At 46.0% G+C, this 13,667-nt stretch overlaps 1 protein-coding gene across 1 annotated transcript in view; it reads left to right on the top strand.

The window, feature by feature from the left end:
- Positions 1 to 13,459, top strand: part of OTOP1 (otopetrin 1) — a 41,636-nt gene extending 28,177 nt beyond the window's left edge. The window contains exon 6 of the mRNA XM_068542283.1: positions 13,099 to 13,459. Within this exon, the coding sequence (XP_068398384.1) occupies positions 13,099 to 13,269 (171 nt within the window). The 3' untranslated portion in view covers positions 13,270 to 13,459. The remainder of the gene's footprint in view (positions 1 to 13,098) is intronic.
- The last annotated feature ends 208 nt before the right edge of the window (positions 13,460 to 13,667 follow it).

The raw sequence follows: 13,667 nt of genomic DNA, 5'->3' as shown, positions 1-13,667 counted from the left end.
TGCTTTCTAGCCTCTATAATAGACGGTAACAAGGTAGAAAAAGATGTATAATCAGCCACTCAATGTTGTCTGCCTCAGCCACAAGGAACAGTTGGAAGTTTGCCAACTGTGGTCAAGGCAAGAAAAAGAAAGCCTTGGGGCAGAGGGCACACAGTGTGCAAAGACACAGAGGCAAAGGACACCATGGCCTAGTTGAGTAGCACCAGCAGCTTGTCATGAATTCCATACACGTGAAGCAGGATGGCGGGAAACAGGATGGAGGGTCTGGTTAGACGGGTCTGGCTTGCTCAGAGCTTCATAAGCCTGGCTGAGTCTGGTCTTCACTCTGAGGGCAGTAGAGGACCCTCTCAGATTTGTGTTTTAGAATGATCTTCTAGCAGCAACGTGCAGGAAGGATGGAGGGAGGTAAGATCAAAGTCAGGGAAACCGGAGCAGAAGCCCCACACAGCTGCCCAGATAGGAAATGATGGGAACTTGAACCAGGGCAGTGCTGGTGGGGATGGGCAGAAGGAAAAGGAATACAAAGCATTGGGTGTTGTTGGGATTTGTTCTAGAGGTACATAGAAGGACGGCAGGTCTGGGTAAAAAGGAGGGAGAAGCAGCCTTTGGTGCACACAGGCATCTGCAGTGACTGTGGCTGGTGGAATGGTGACGACGCCCCGGCCCACGGGGCCCGCCCATCATCACAGCCAACTCTCTGCTACCAGCCTCCATATCATCAGGGCTGCTCTGTTTCCCCAGAAGCTTACTGGCTTTTTTGCTTCCTCTCCCTAATATCAGTTGGTGCGTGCCCAGGGACTGCAACTTTTGATATTACCCTAAGGCCACAAAATTGGGAGGGTCCATCTGAAGCTGAAAGGACCATGTGTCTGCCAACAACATCTGATTCTTGCTTTGGGTCACCTGGACCTTGGTCCCCCTCCAGGTCGGCAGACACATATGGGGAGTTCTGAAGGGAGAAGGGGTCCCAGAAGAGTGTGGCTCTAGGTGCGCCCTCTTCTTTCATCTTATGGACATTTATGGGGCACCTGCTCTGTGTCAGGAGCTATGTGGGTACAGCAGTGAACAAAGGACTTAAAACAGGAAAACAAGAGAGAGAGATATTAATAACTACAATGGGGCTGCATTTTAGGTAAGGCTTACATTCCAGAGAGGGGTGTATCAGCTTAGATTCTTATAAAGTCAGAGTTGGTTCTAGAAAGCCCCTAAAGCGTATTTTTTTTTATGCACCCAAGGTATGAAGATCTCTCTTTTTGGTGAGTTCAGAAAGACCACTTTCCCTGTGTTGGTTTTTTGCTTGATCACCAGGTGATACACTTGGCTTGCTTTTTTGGACCAGCTTGACCGAGAATAGCGCTGCTATACTAGAATCGAGTGGCAACTGATGGTCTCTTGGGACCCGAAGGCCAGGTCCAGGGCTCTGGACCAGGAGAAGGACACGTTTTATCTCTTCATCTCTGTGCTCTGCCCCTGATGGCCCCAGGCACTGCCTCCGTTCCCTGGGGAGTGAGCCAGAGGACGGAAGTCATTGCAGGCTGATGTCTTATGATGACCTGAGCCAACTCCACGGGCAGCACTTTGAAACCCTGCACTTCATCCCATGTTGTGCTAAAGGCATCTGACAGAGGCAGGAACTGTTTCTGTCCGGGACCAGGAGCTGGCACAGAGGCAGCGGCTGGAGGTGCTGGTGTGCACGACCACGTGGGGCAATTGGCAGCTGTGGGGTGGACAGTAAAGGGTGGTGGGTGTGATGACGGAAGAGTTTGGGTGCTGTGGGAACACTGGGGTTCAGGGGAGGCCTCCTCTTCGTGGAGTGGGGCAGTCTGGGCGGAGCAGCAGGTACGGGGAAGCCACGGATGCAGAGCAAGGCAGGGCTTGCTGGATGCGCTCAAGACCTGGAAGGAAACCCACGTGGCTAGAACTTGGAGAGCAAGAGGAGAGAGGTGTGGCCTGGTAAGCCATGGCCACAAGCCAGGACTTAATCCTAAATGCAACAGAAAACCATCTAAGGGTTTTATGCTCTGAGTGACAAGATCTGATTCGTGTTTTTATTCTTTTAAATTAAATTAAATTTTAATCGTGGTAATGAACACATAATCTAAAATTTACCATTTTAACCATTTTCCAGTGCACGATTCTGTAGCATTTAGTGCATTCACATGATTGTGCTACCATCACCGCCACCCACCTCTAAAACTTTTTCACTTTGCAAAACTGAAATTTTGTACTCATGAAACAACTCTCCATTCCCTCCACTCCCATCCCCTGGCAACCACCGTTCTACTCTCTTTCTCTATGAGTTTGACTCTCTGGGTATCTCATATAAGTGGAATCATACGGGATTTATCTGACGTGGTGCAAGGACCTTCAGGTTCATCCATGTTGTAGCCTGTGAAGGGAGAGGGATGCCAAGAGCGGCTCCCAGGTTCCGCCTTGAGTTCCTGGTACATGGTGATGCTATTTATGGAGATTAGGGTCTCTGGAGGGGGAGCAGGCTTGGGAGGGGGCTCAGGTGGAAGGAAGCACGCGGGTTTAGTACTGGACACATTCAGTGGTAAGGTCTCTTGGACATCCAAGTGGACATAACCAACAGGCAGATATTTTGGTTTTCTATTGCTGTGTAACCAGTGACCCCAAATGCATGACAAAAACAACCACCATTTTATTATGTCTCAGGACCTTGTGGGTTAGGAATTCTGGCAGGGCTTGGCTGGACAATTCTATTCCTAATGAAACTGACTGAAGCTACTGGATGGGCTGCTTGGGTTGGAAAGTCCACGATCTGGTGCCTTGGGTTGGGGAGGCTGAAAGGCTGGACTCAGCGGGGACTCTGGCTGCAGCATGTTCGTGGGGACTCTCCAGCCCGGCGGTCTCAGGGGAGGTGGACTTCTTAGGTGATGGCTCAGGACCCAGAGCCAGCTTCCAAAGGATTGGAAGCGCCAGTCTCTTAAGGTCTGGGTGTGGACATTGCACGGCACCATTTCTGCCATATTTTATGGGTCCAGCAGTGACAGCATCCACCCAGATTCAAGGGGAGGGGGCATAGATCGCCTTTCAAGGGGATGAGTAGCAAGAATTATAGCCAACTTCACAACAGATGGAAAGATCTGGATTTCAGGAAAGAGGTCCATAATCTCTTCTTTTATTCTCATTTTCTTTCTTTTTATCTTTTTAACATATTTAATGTAGTATAATTTGCTTTACAATGTTGTGTTAGTTTCTGCTGTATAACAAAGTGAATCAGCTATACATATACATATATCCCCATATCTCCTCCCTCTTGTGTCTCCCTCCCACCCTCCCTATGCCACCCCTCTAGGTGGTCACAAAGCACCAAGCTGATCTCCCTGTGCTATGCAGCTACTTCCCACTAGCTATCTGTTTTACATTTGGTAGTGTAAATATGCCAATGCTACCCTTTCACCTCATCCCAGCTTACCCTTTCCCCTCCCCGTGTCCTCAAGTCCATTCTCTATGTCTGTGTCTTTATTCCTGTCCTGGCCCTACGTTCATCAGAGCCTTTTTTTTTTTTTTTTTTTTTTTTTAGATTCCACATATATGTGTTAGCATATGGTATTTGTTTTTCTCTTTCTGACTTACTTCACTCTGTATGATGGACTCTAGGTCCATCCACCTCACTACAAATAACTCAATTTCGTTTCTTTTTATGGCTGAGTAATATTCCATTGTATCTATGTGCCACATCTTCTTTATCCATTCATCTGTCGATGGACAATTAGGTTGCTTCCATGTCCTGGCTATTGTAAATAGAGCTGCAGTGAACATTGTGGTACATGACTCTTTCTGAATTATGGTTTTCTTCAGGGTATATGCCCAGTAGTGAGATTGCTGGGTCGTATGGTAGTTCTATTTTTAGTTTTTTAAGGAACCTCCATACTGTTCTCCGTAGTGGCTGTATCAACATTCCCACCAACAGTGCAAGAGGGTTCCCTTTTCTCCACACCCTCTCCAGCATTTATTGTTTGTAGATTTTTTGATGATGGCCATTCTGACCAGTGTGAGGTGATACCTCATTGTGGTTTTGATTTGCATTTCTCTAATGGTTAGTGATGTTGAGCATCCTTTCATGTGTTTGTTGGCAATCTGTAGATCTTCTTTGGAGAAATGTCTGTTTAGGTCTTCTGCCCATTTTTGGATTGGGTTGTTTGTTTTTTTGATATTGAGCTGCATGAGCTGCTTGTATATTTTGGAGATTAATCCTTTGTCAGTTGCTTCATTTTGCAAATATTTTCTCCCATTCTGAGGGTTGTCTTTTCACCTTGTTTATGGTTTCCTTTGCTGTGCAAAAGCTTTTAAGTTTCATTAGGTCCCATTTGTTTATTTTTGTTTTTATTTCCATTTCTCAAGGAGGTGGGTCAAAAAGGATCTTGCTGTGATTTATGTCATAGGGTGTTTTGCCTATGTTTTCCTCTAAGAGTTTTATAGTGTCTGGCCTTACATTTAGGTCTTTAAACCATTTTGAGTTTATCTTTGTGCGTGGTGTTAGGAAGTGTTCTAATTTCATTCTTTTACATGTAGCTGTCCAGTTTTCCCAGCACCACTTATTGAAGAGACTGTCTTTTCTCCATTGTATATTCTTGCCTCCTTTGTCACAGATAAGGTGACCATATGTGCGTGGGTTTATCTCTGGGCTTTCTATCCTGTTCCATTGATCTATATTTCTGTTTTTGTGCCAGTACTATACTGTCTTGATTACTGTAGCTTTGTAGTATAGTCTGAAGTCCGGGAGCCTGATTCCTCCTGCTCCGTTTTTCTTTCTCAAGATTGCTTTGGCTATTTGGGGTCTTTTGTGTTTCCATACAAATTGTAAAATTTTTTATTCTAGTTCTATGAAAAATGCCATTGGTAGCATGATAGGGATTGCATTGAATCTGTAGATTGCTTTGGGTAGTATAGTCATTTTCACAATGTTGATTCTTCCAATCCAAGAACATGTTATATCTCTCCATCTGGTTGTATCATCTTTAATTTCCTTCGTCAGTGTCTATCTGCATACAGGTCTTCTGTCTCCTTAGGTAGGTTTATTCCTAGGTATTTTATTCTTTTTGTTGCAGTGGTAAATGGGAGGGTTTCCTTAATTTATCTGTCAGATTTTTTATCATTAGTGTATAGGAATGCAAGAGATTTCTGTGCATTAATTTTGTATCCTGCTACTTAACCAAATTCATTGATTAGCTCTAGTAGTTTTCTAGTAGCATCTTTAGGATTCTCTATGCATAGTATCATGTCATCTGCAAACAGTGACAGCTTTACTTCTTTTCTGATTTGGATTCCTTTTATTTCTTTTTCTTCTCTGATTGCTGTGGCTAAAACTTCCAAAACTATGTTGAATAATAGTGGTGAGAGTGGGCATCCTTGTCTTGTTCCTGATTTTAGAGGAAATGGTTTCAATTTTTCACCATTGAGAATGATGTTGGCTGTGGGTTTGTCATATATGGCCTTTATTATGTTGAGGTAAGTTCCCTCTATGCCTACTTTCTGGAGAGTTTTTATCATAAATTGGTGTTGCATTTTCTTGAAAGCTTTTTCTGCATCTATTAAGATGATCATATGGTTTTTAGCCTTCACTTTGTTAATATGGTGTATCATATTGATTTGTGTATATTGAAGAATCCTTGCATCCCTGGGATAAACCCCACTTGATCATGGTCTATGATCTTTTTAATGTGCTGTTGGATTCTGTTTGCTAGTATTTTGTTGAGGATTTTTGCATCTATATTCATCAGTGATATTAGTCTGTAATTTTCTTTTTTTGTAGTATCTTTGTCTGGTTTTGGTATCAGGATGATGGTGGCCTCATAGAATGAGTTTGGGAGTGTTGCTTTAGGTGTAAGGTTAGGTTGTTTATTTGAGATGTTTCTTCTTTCTTGAGGTAGGATTGTATTGCTATAAACTTCCCTCTTAGAACTGCTTTTGCTGCATCCCATAGGTTTTGGGTCATCATGTTTTCATTGTCATTTGTTTCTAGGTAGTTTTTGATTTCCTCTTTGATTTCTTCAGTGATCTCTTGGTTATTTAGTAGTGTATTGTGTAGCCTCCAAGTGTTTGTATTTTTTACAGCTTTTTTTCCCTGTAATTGATATCTCGTCTCATAGCGTTGTGGTTGGAAAAGATACTTGATACAATTTCAATTTTCTTAAATTTACCAAGGCTTCATTTGTGACCCAAGATATGATCTATCCTGGAGAATGTTCCATGAGCACTTGAGAAGAAAGTGTATTCTGTTGTTTTTGGATGGAATGTCCTATAAATATCAATTAAGTCTGTCTGGTCTAATATGTCTTTTAAAGCTTGTGTTTCCTTATTTATTTTCATTTTGGATGATCTGTCCATTGGTGAAAGTAGGGTGTTAAAGTCCCCTACTATGATTGTGTTACTGTTGATTTCCCCTTTTATGGCTGTTAGCATTTGCCTTATGTATTGAGGTGCACCTACGTTGAGTGCATAAATATTTACATTGTTATATCTTCTTCTTGGATTGATCCCTTGATCATTATGTAGTGTCCTTCTGTGTCTCTTGTAATAGTCTTTGTTTTAAAGTCTATTTTGTCTGATATGAGAATTGCTACTCCAGCTTTCTTTTGATTTCCATTTGCATGGAATATCTTTTTCCATCCCCTCACTTTCAGTCTGTATGTGTCCCTAGGTCTGAAGTGTGGTGTTTTTTAGACAGCATATATACAGGTCTTGTTTTTGTATCCATTCAGCCAGTCTATGTCTTTTGGTTGGAGCACTTAATCCATTTACATTTAAGGTAATTATTGATATGTATGTTCCTATTACCATTTTCTTAATTGTTTTGGGTTTGTTATTGTAGGTCTTTTCCTTCTCTTGTGTTTCCTGCCTAGAGAAGTTCCTTTAGCATTTGTTATAAAGCTGGTTTTGGTGGTACTGAATTCTCTTAACTTTTGCTTATCTGTAAAGGTTTTAATTTCTCCATCGAATCTGAATGTGATTCTTGCTGGGCAGAGTAATCTTGGTTGTAGGTTGTTCCCTTTCATCACTTTAAATATGTCCTGCCACTCTCTTCTGGCTTGCAGAGTTTCTGCTTAAAGATCAGCTGTTAACCTTATTGGGTTTCCCTTTTATGTTATTTGTCACTTTTCCCTTGCTGCTTTTAATATTTTTTCTTTGAATTTAATTTTTGATAGTTTGATTAATATGTGTCTTGGCATGTTTCTCCTTGGATTTATCCTGTATGGGACTCTCTGCACTTCTTGGACTTGATTGGCTATTTCTTTTCTCATGTTAGGGAAGTTTTCAACTATAATCTCTTCAAATATTTTCTCAGGCCCTTTCTTTTTCTCTTCTTCTTCTGGGGCCCCTAAAATTCAAATGTTGTTGCATTTAATGTTGTCCCAGAGGTCTCTGACACTGTCCTCAATTCTTTTCATTCTTTTTTCTTTATTCTGCTCTGCGGTAGTTATTTCCACTATTTTGTTTTCCGGGTCACTTATCCGTTTTTCTACCTCAGTTATTCTGCTAGTGATTCCTTCTAGAGTATTTTTAATTTCATTTATTATGTTGTTCATCACTGTTTGTTTGCTCTTTAGTGCTTCTAGGTCCTTGTTAAACATTTCTTGTATTTTCTCCATTCTATTTCAGAGATTTTGGATCATCTTTACTATCATTACTCTGAATTCTTTTTCAGGTAGACTACCTATTTCCTCTTCATTTGTTTGGTCTGGTGGGTTTTTACCTTGCTCCTTCATGCTGCATATTTCTCTGTTTTCTCATTTTGTTTAACTTACTGTGTTTGGGGTCTCCTTTTCGCAGGCTGCAAGTCCATAGTTCGCATTATTTTTGGTGTCTTCCCCCAACGGGTGAGGTTGGTTCAGTGGCTGTGTAGGCTTCCTGGTGGGGGGGACTGGTGCCTGTGTTCTGGTGGGTGGGGCTGTATCTTGGCCTTCTGGTGGGCAGGGCCATGTCCAGTGGTGTGTTTTGGAGTGTCTGTGAACTTAGTATGACTTTAGGCAGCCTCTCTGCCTAAAAGGTGGGGTTGTGTTCCTGTCTTGCTAGTTGTTTGGCATGGGGTGTCCAGCACTGGAATTTGCTGGCTGTTGGGTGGAGCTGGGTCTTAGTGTTGAGATGAAGTTCTCTGGGAGAGCTCTTGCTGATTGATATTACGTGGGGCTGGGAGGTTTCTGGTGGTCCAATGTCCTGGACTTGGTCCTCCCACCTCGGAGGCTCAGGCCCGACACCTGGCCGGAGCAGCAAGACCCTGCCAGCCACACGGCTCAGAAGAAAAGGAAGAGAGAAAAAAAACAAAAACAAAAACAAACAAAAAATGAACAGACAGATCCCTAGGACAAATGGTAAAATCAAACCTATACAGACAAAATCACACAAAGAAGCATACACATACACACTCACAAAAAGAGAAAAAGGAAAAATATATTTTAAAAAAAGGAAGAGGACAACCAAACCAATAAACAAATCCACCCATGATAATAAGCACTAAATACTAAACTAAGATAAACATAAAACCAAAAACAAATTAGATGCAGAAAGCTAACTCCAAGTCTACAGTTGCTCCCAAAGTCCACTGCCTCAATTTTGGGAACATTCGTTGTCTATTCAGGTATTCTTCAGATGCAGGGTTTATCAAGTTGATTGTGGGGATTTAATCTGCTGCTCTGAGGCTGCATGGAGAAATTTTCCTTTCTCTTCTTTATTAGCACAGCTCCTGGGGTTCAGCTTTGGTTTAGGCCCTGCCTCTGCTTGTAGGCTGCCCTCAGGAGTCTGTTATCTGCCCAGACAGGAGGGGGTTAAAGCAGCAGCTGATTAGGTGGCTCTTACTCAGGCCGGGGAGAGGCAGGGGTATGGTAGTCATAATTGGAATGAGGGGCGAGCCTGAGGCAGCAGAGGCTGGCGTGACATTACAACAGCCTGAGGTGTGCCGTGTGTTCTCCCGGGGAACTTGTCCCTGGATCATGGGACCCTGGCAGTGGTGGGCTGCACAGGCTCCCAGGGTGGGTATGGGTAGTGACCTGTGCTTGCACACAGGATTCTTGGTGGCAGCAGCAGCAGCGTTAGTGATTCATGCCTGTCTCCGGTGTCTGAGCTGTTAGCCGCGGATTGCGCCCGTATCTGGAGCTCATTTAGGCGGTGCTCTGCCCCCTGTGGGCAGACAGGGGAGGAATCCCCTCTCCTCGTGCACCCTGAAACAATGGTCTCTTGCCTCTCCAGCAGCTCCAGACTTTTTCCTGGACTCCCTCCCGGCTAGCTGTGACGTACTAGACCCCTTCAGGCTGTGTTCACGCAGCCAACCCCAGTCCTCTCCCTGGGATCCGACCTCCGAAACCCGAGCCTCAGCTCCCAGCCCCCACCTGCCCCAGCGGGTGAGCAGACAAGCCTCTCGGGCTGGTGAGTGCTGGTCGGCACCGATCCTCTGTCCAGGGATCTCTTCGCTTTGCCCTCCGCACCCCTGTTGCCGTGCTCTCCTCCGTGGCTCCAAAGCTTCCCCCCCGCCCACCCCCCATCCCTGCCAGTGAAGGGGCTTCCTAGTGTGTGGAAACATTTCCTCCTTCACAGCTCCCTCCCAGAGGTGCAGGTCTTGTCCCTATTCTTTTGTCTCTGTTTTTTCTTTTTTCTTTTGCCCTACTCCAGTACGTGGGGATTTTCTTGCCTTTTGGGAAGTCTGAGGTCTTCTGTCAGCATTCAGTAGGTGTTCTGTAGAAGTTGTTCCACATGCAGATGTGTTTTTGATGTATTTATGGGGAGGAAGGTGATCTCCACGTCTTACTCTTCTGCCATCTTGAAGGTCTCTTCCTTTTCTTCTCATTTTCCCTCCTTTCCTGACAATATATCCTCTGTGTGCCCACTGAGGGCCAGCAGTCCTGTGAGTGATGAGGGTGCAACATGCCCCAGAGCTCTGGTCTTCCTCCTGTGGGGCTTATAAACCAGATGCCAGGACTAGCAACAAAAAATCAAACAGGAGAAATGCCTATAGTGATGTGTGCCCTGCAGGGAAGTAAGAAAGGATGGTGCGTGAGCTGGTGCTTGGATGGCCATGGTAGATCACATGGCCAAGTTGGTGGGAAGGGCTTTCTCAGGCAGTGGGATTAGAGACCAGAGCTGGATGGCAGAAGGAGCTATGGATGCTCCAGGCAGAGGAAGTACCCAGTGCAAAACCCTGGGTGGGAGGAGCTTGCCTCCTTTGAGAAGAGGAGGAAGGGCATGTGACTGGGGTGGGTGGGTGGGGGACAATCTGGGGAGCTGGGTTTGAGGGTGGTAAGGGATCATCTAACAGAGGGCTCTGCCATCCCGTGTAGCAGGTAGATCTTATTTTAAATGTGCTGTGAAGCCCTTGGGTGTTTAACCAGGAAAGGGACACCATCTTACATAAATAATTAATCTGGCGATGAGTGGTGAATAGACTGTAGGCTGAGAGCTTAAGCAGGGAGCCACTGCAATGGTCCAGGTGAGAGATGGGGGTGGTGGCCTGGCTGGTGGAGTGGAGAGAAATGGGTGGATTGAGAATTGATGGATTGGGTGGCAGGCGGATTGTTATGAGAATGAGTGAGAACATGAGGATGATGCCTGAAATTTTGATTGAGCCTCTGGGAGGAAGATGTTGCTGAGGAGGCGGGGAGAAATGGGAATGTAATGTTGAGTTTGAGATGCATTTTAGACAACCAAGTAGCCAGTGGGATATACGAGCCTGCAATTCTCAAGGGTAGACCAGGCTGGTGATTTAGATTGGGAAGTCGTAGGCCCATAGCTGGTATTTACAACCAGGACTGGGTGAGATCATCAGGGGTCATGGGTATAGGGTAGAGAAGAGGACCCAGGAATGAATGAGCCCTGGGACCAGCCAACATTAAGAGACTGAGCAAAGGAGGAGGAACCAGCTAAGGAGGGAGGGAAGAGCCAGCTGGCATGGGAGGATGACCCTTAAGGACCCAGAACACAGAGAACACAGTGGGCTAGAGATATAAGGCCACGAGTGTTCTATATGGAGATGTTAATGAAAGCCACGTGTATCAGTTACCCATTGCTGCGTAAGAAGACCCCTAAACTTGGCAACTTAAAACAACAGACATTTCTTTTTTTTTTTAAGGAATTCCTTTATTTTTTATTTATTATTATTATTTATTTATTTATTTTTAGCTGTGTTGGGTCTTTGTTTCTGTGCAAGGGCTTTCTCTAGTTGCGGCAAGCGGGGGCTACTCTTCATCGCGGTGCGTGGGCCTCTCACTATCGCGGCCTCTCCTGTTGCGGAGCACAGGCTCCAGACGCGCAGGCTCAGTAGTTGTGGTTCACGGGCCCAGTTGCTCCGCGGCATGTGGGATCTTCCCAGACCAGGGCTTGAACCCGCGTCCCCTGCATTGGCAGGCAGACTCTCAACCACTGCGCCACCAGGGAAGCCCCAGACATTTCTTATTTCACAGCTTCTCTGGGTCAGGAATCTGAGTGTGACTTAGCTGGGTGGCTCTGCTCAGGGTCCCTTACAGGCTGTGGCCAAACTGCCCACTGGGGCTGCAGTCATTTCATGGCTTGATTTTGGAGGGGAAGGGGGTCTGTTTCTAAACTCACTTATGTGGCTGTTGGAAGGATTCGGTTCCTGGTGGGCTGTTGGGCTGAGGGTTTGAGTTCCTTGCTGGCTGCGGGCCCGAGATCCCCCTCAGTTCCTGGCCATGTGGCCTCTCCATAGGCTGGCTCACATGGCAGCCAGCTTCCTCTCTTGCAAGAGGGGGTGAGCAAGATGGACTCCAGAGTCCTTTTGTAACCTAATCTCAGAAGTGACATCCCATGACTTGTGTCATATTCTGTTGGTTAGAAGAGAGTCACTAGATTCAGTCCAACTCAAGGGGACAGGGCTCCACAAGATTCCCAGGAGGTGGGACCATTGGGGGTCACCCGAGAGGCTGCCTCCCACAGTGTAGGGATGGAGAAAGTTGTAGAAATGTCAGTGTGAGAGGGAAGCAGGTCTAGGAGCCCAACAATTTAAGGGGAGGTAGAGAAGGAGGAGCTGGGACAGGGAGGCTGAGAAGGGGGAACCAGTGTGTGGGTTCCATGAGCAACAAAAATAATAGGTTATTGCTTTATGTTTTGCAGACTTAGTTGCCATTTTATTCTCATCTGAGCCCTCTGAGGCAGGTGTTAGTATTCCCATCTTATAGGTGAGGAAACTGTGGCTTGGAGATGTTAAATTGTAGTCTGTAAGTGGCAGGAACCCAGGGCTGGTTCCACGGCATGTGCTTCTCCTCCTGATCAGGGGGATGTGGGCAGGGCCTGGGCTGCCTCTCTAAGCCAAGGACAAGCCAGAAAAAGGACCACAGAACTCACCAGCCCAGACCCATGTGGCTGGGACCCCCAAGCACCAATGGTGAAATGTAAAGACGGGTGTGGGAAACAGGGAGCACCACTGTAGGAAAACACTGGGGGCTATGGGAACACACAGGGAGTTCCTGCCTGACTGGTTAGATCAAGGAGGGCTTCCTGGAAGGGAGGTGTCTCAGGACTTGGAAGAAGGTAGGACTTAGCAGAAGAAGGAAGACAGGGAGTCCCTGATAGAGGAAGAGGCAGGAGCAAAACCCTGAAGGCTGGGGAAAGGCACATTTGGGGGCTGTGAACAGCCTGGGAGGGCCAGAGTGAAGGGCGTGATGAGGGATGTGGAGATGTGGATGTGTTCCCGATCATTGAGGGAATTTTGACTGTCTCCTGAAGGCATTTGGAGCCCTGGTGAGTGGTCAGCAGAGGAGTGACAAGGTCAGATGCGTGCTTTATAAAGATCACTCTGAAGCCACGTGATGGGCTGGAGGGGGGGGGGGAATCGAAGGAGCCCACTGGAGTGGAGGGGATCATGGGAGGCATTGCAGCAGTCCGGGGAGGGGGAGACGGAGGACCAGACCAAGGTGAGGGCTGTGGGGATGGAGAGAACCAGGTAGGTGTGAAGAACGTTCGTGCAGGATCGGGGCTCAGGGGACTGACGCGCTCCATAGAGATGGGAAACACGCAGGGGCTGCTTACCCCTGTGACAGGTGTGACTTGGTCTCCCTGAGTCCAGGTCAGCGCCTGGGTTTGTGGGGGACCCCCGGGCGGCTGCTGGGACCACCTCCTCTTCTCTTGCAGCTCTGGATCCCTCCCGCCTTTGGCTGCCGCCCAGAGTACGACAATGGATTGGAGGAAATTGTCTTTGGCTTTGAACCCTGGATAATAGTGGTCAACCTGGCCATGCCTTTTTCTATTTTCTACCGAATGCACGCAGCTGCCTCCCTCTTTGAGGTCTATTGTAAGATATAATCTGTGTCCACATCAAAGACTGAGGAGAGAGCTAACAAGAGAATTCAGTGGAGCCACCTGGGAATGTCGAGGTCGGGCAAATACTGCCTTACAAATGTGAGAAGGGCCGCCTTTTGTCTGCGATAATTGTTTTTCCCATGAGCTGGAATTGCCCATCACCCTGGATGAGTGTAAACAAGTTAGATCAAAATCTGAGATGGCTGAAGTCTGCCCTTGGTTAGTTAATTCTAATCGAACCTAAATTATTTGATCTCCTTCGAAATGAGATCCTCTGTTTTAGAATAATGTGATTTCCGGTTGGAAAAAAATATATCCAGTTTGTTTTTCATTAAAATATTTTCTGTTATCATGTTACTATATACAACCTTTTCCTGACCATCTGCATAGTCTAATCACCT

The sequence above is a fragment of the Eschrichtius robustus genome, chromosome 4 (genome assembly GCF_028021215.1).
Source record: "Eschrichtius robustus isolate mEscRob2 chromosome 4, mEscRob2.pri, whole genome shotgun sequence".
Lineage (NCBI taxonomy): Eukaryota > Metazoa > Chordata > Mammalia > Artiodactyla > Eschrichtiidae > Eschrichtius > Eschrichtius robustus.
Note: the sequence above shows the minus strand (reverse complement) of the source record. Positions and strands in the feature narration are given on the sequence as shown.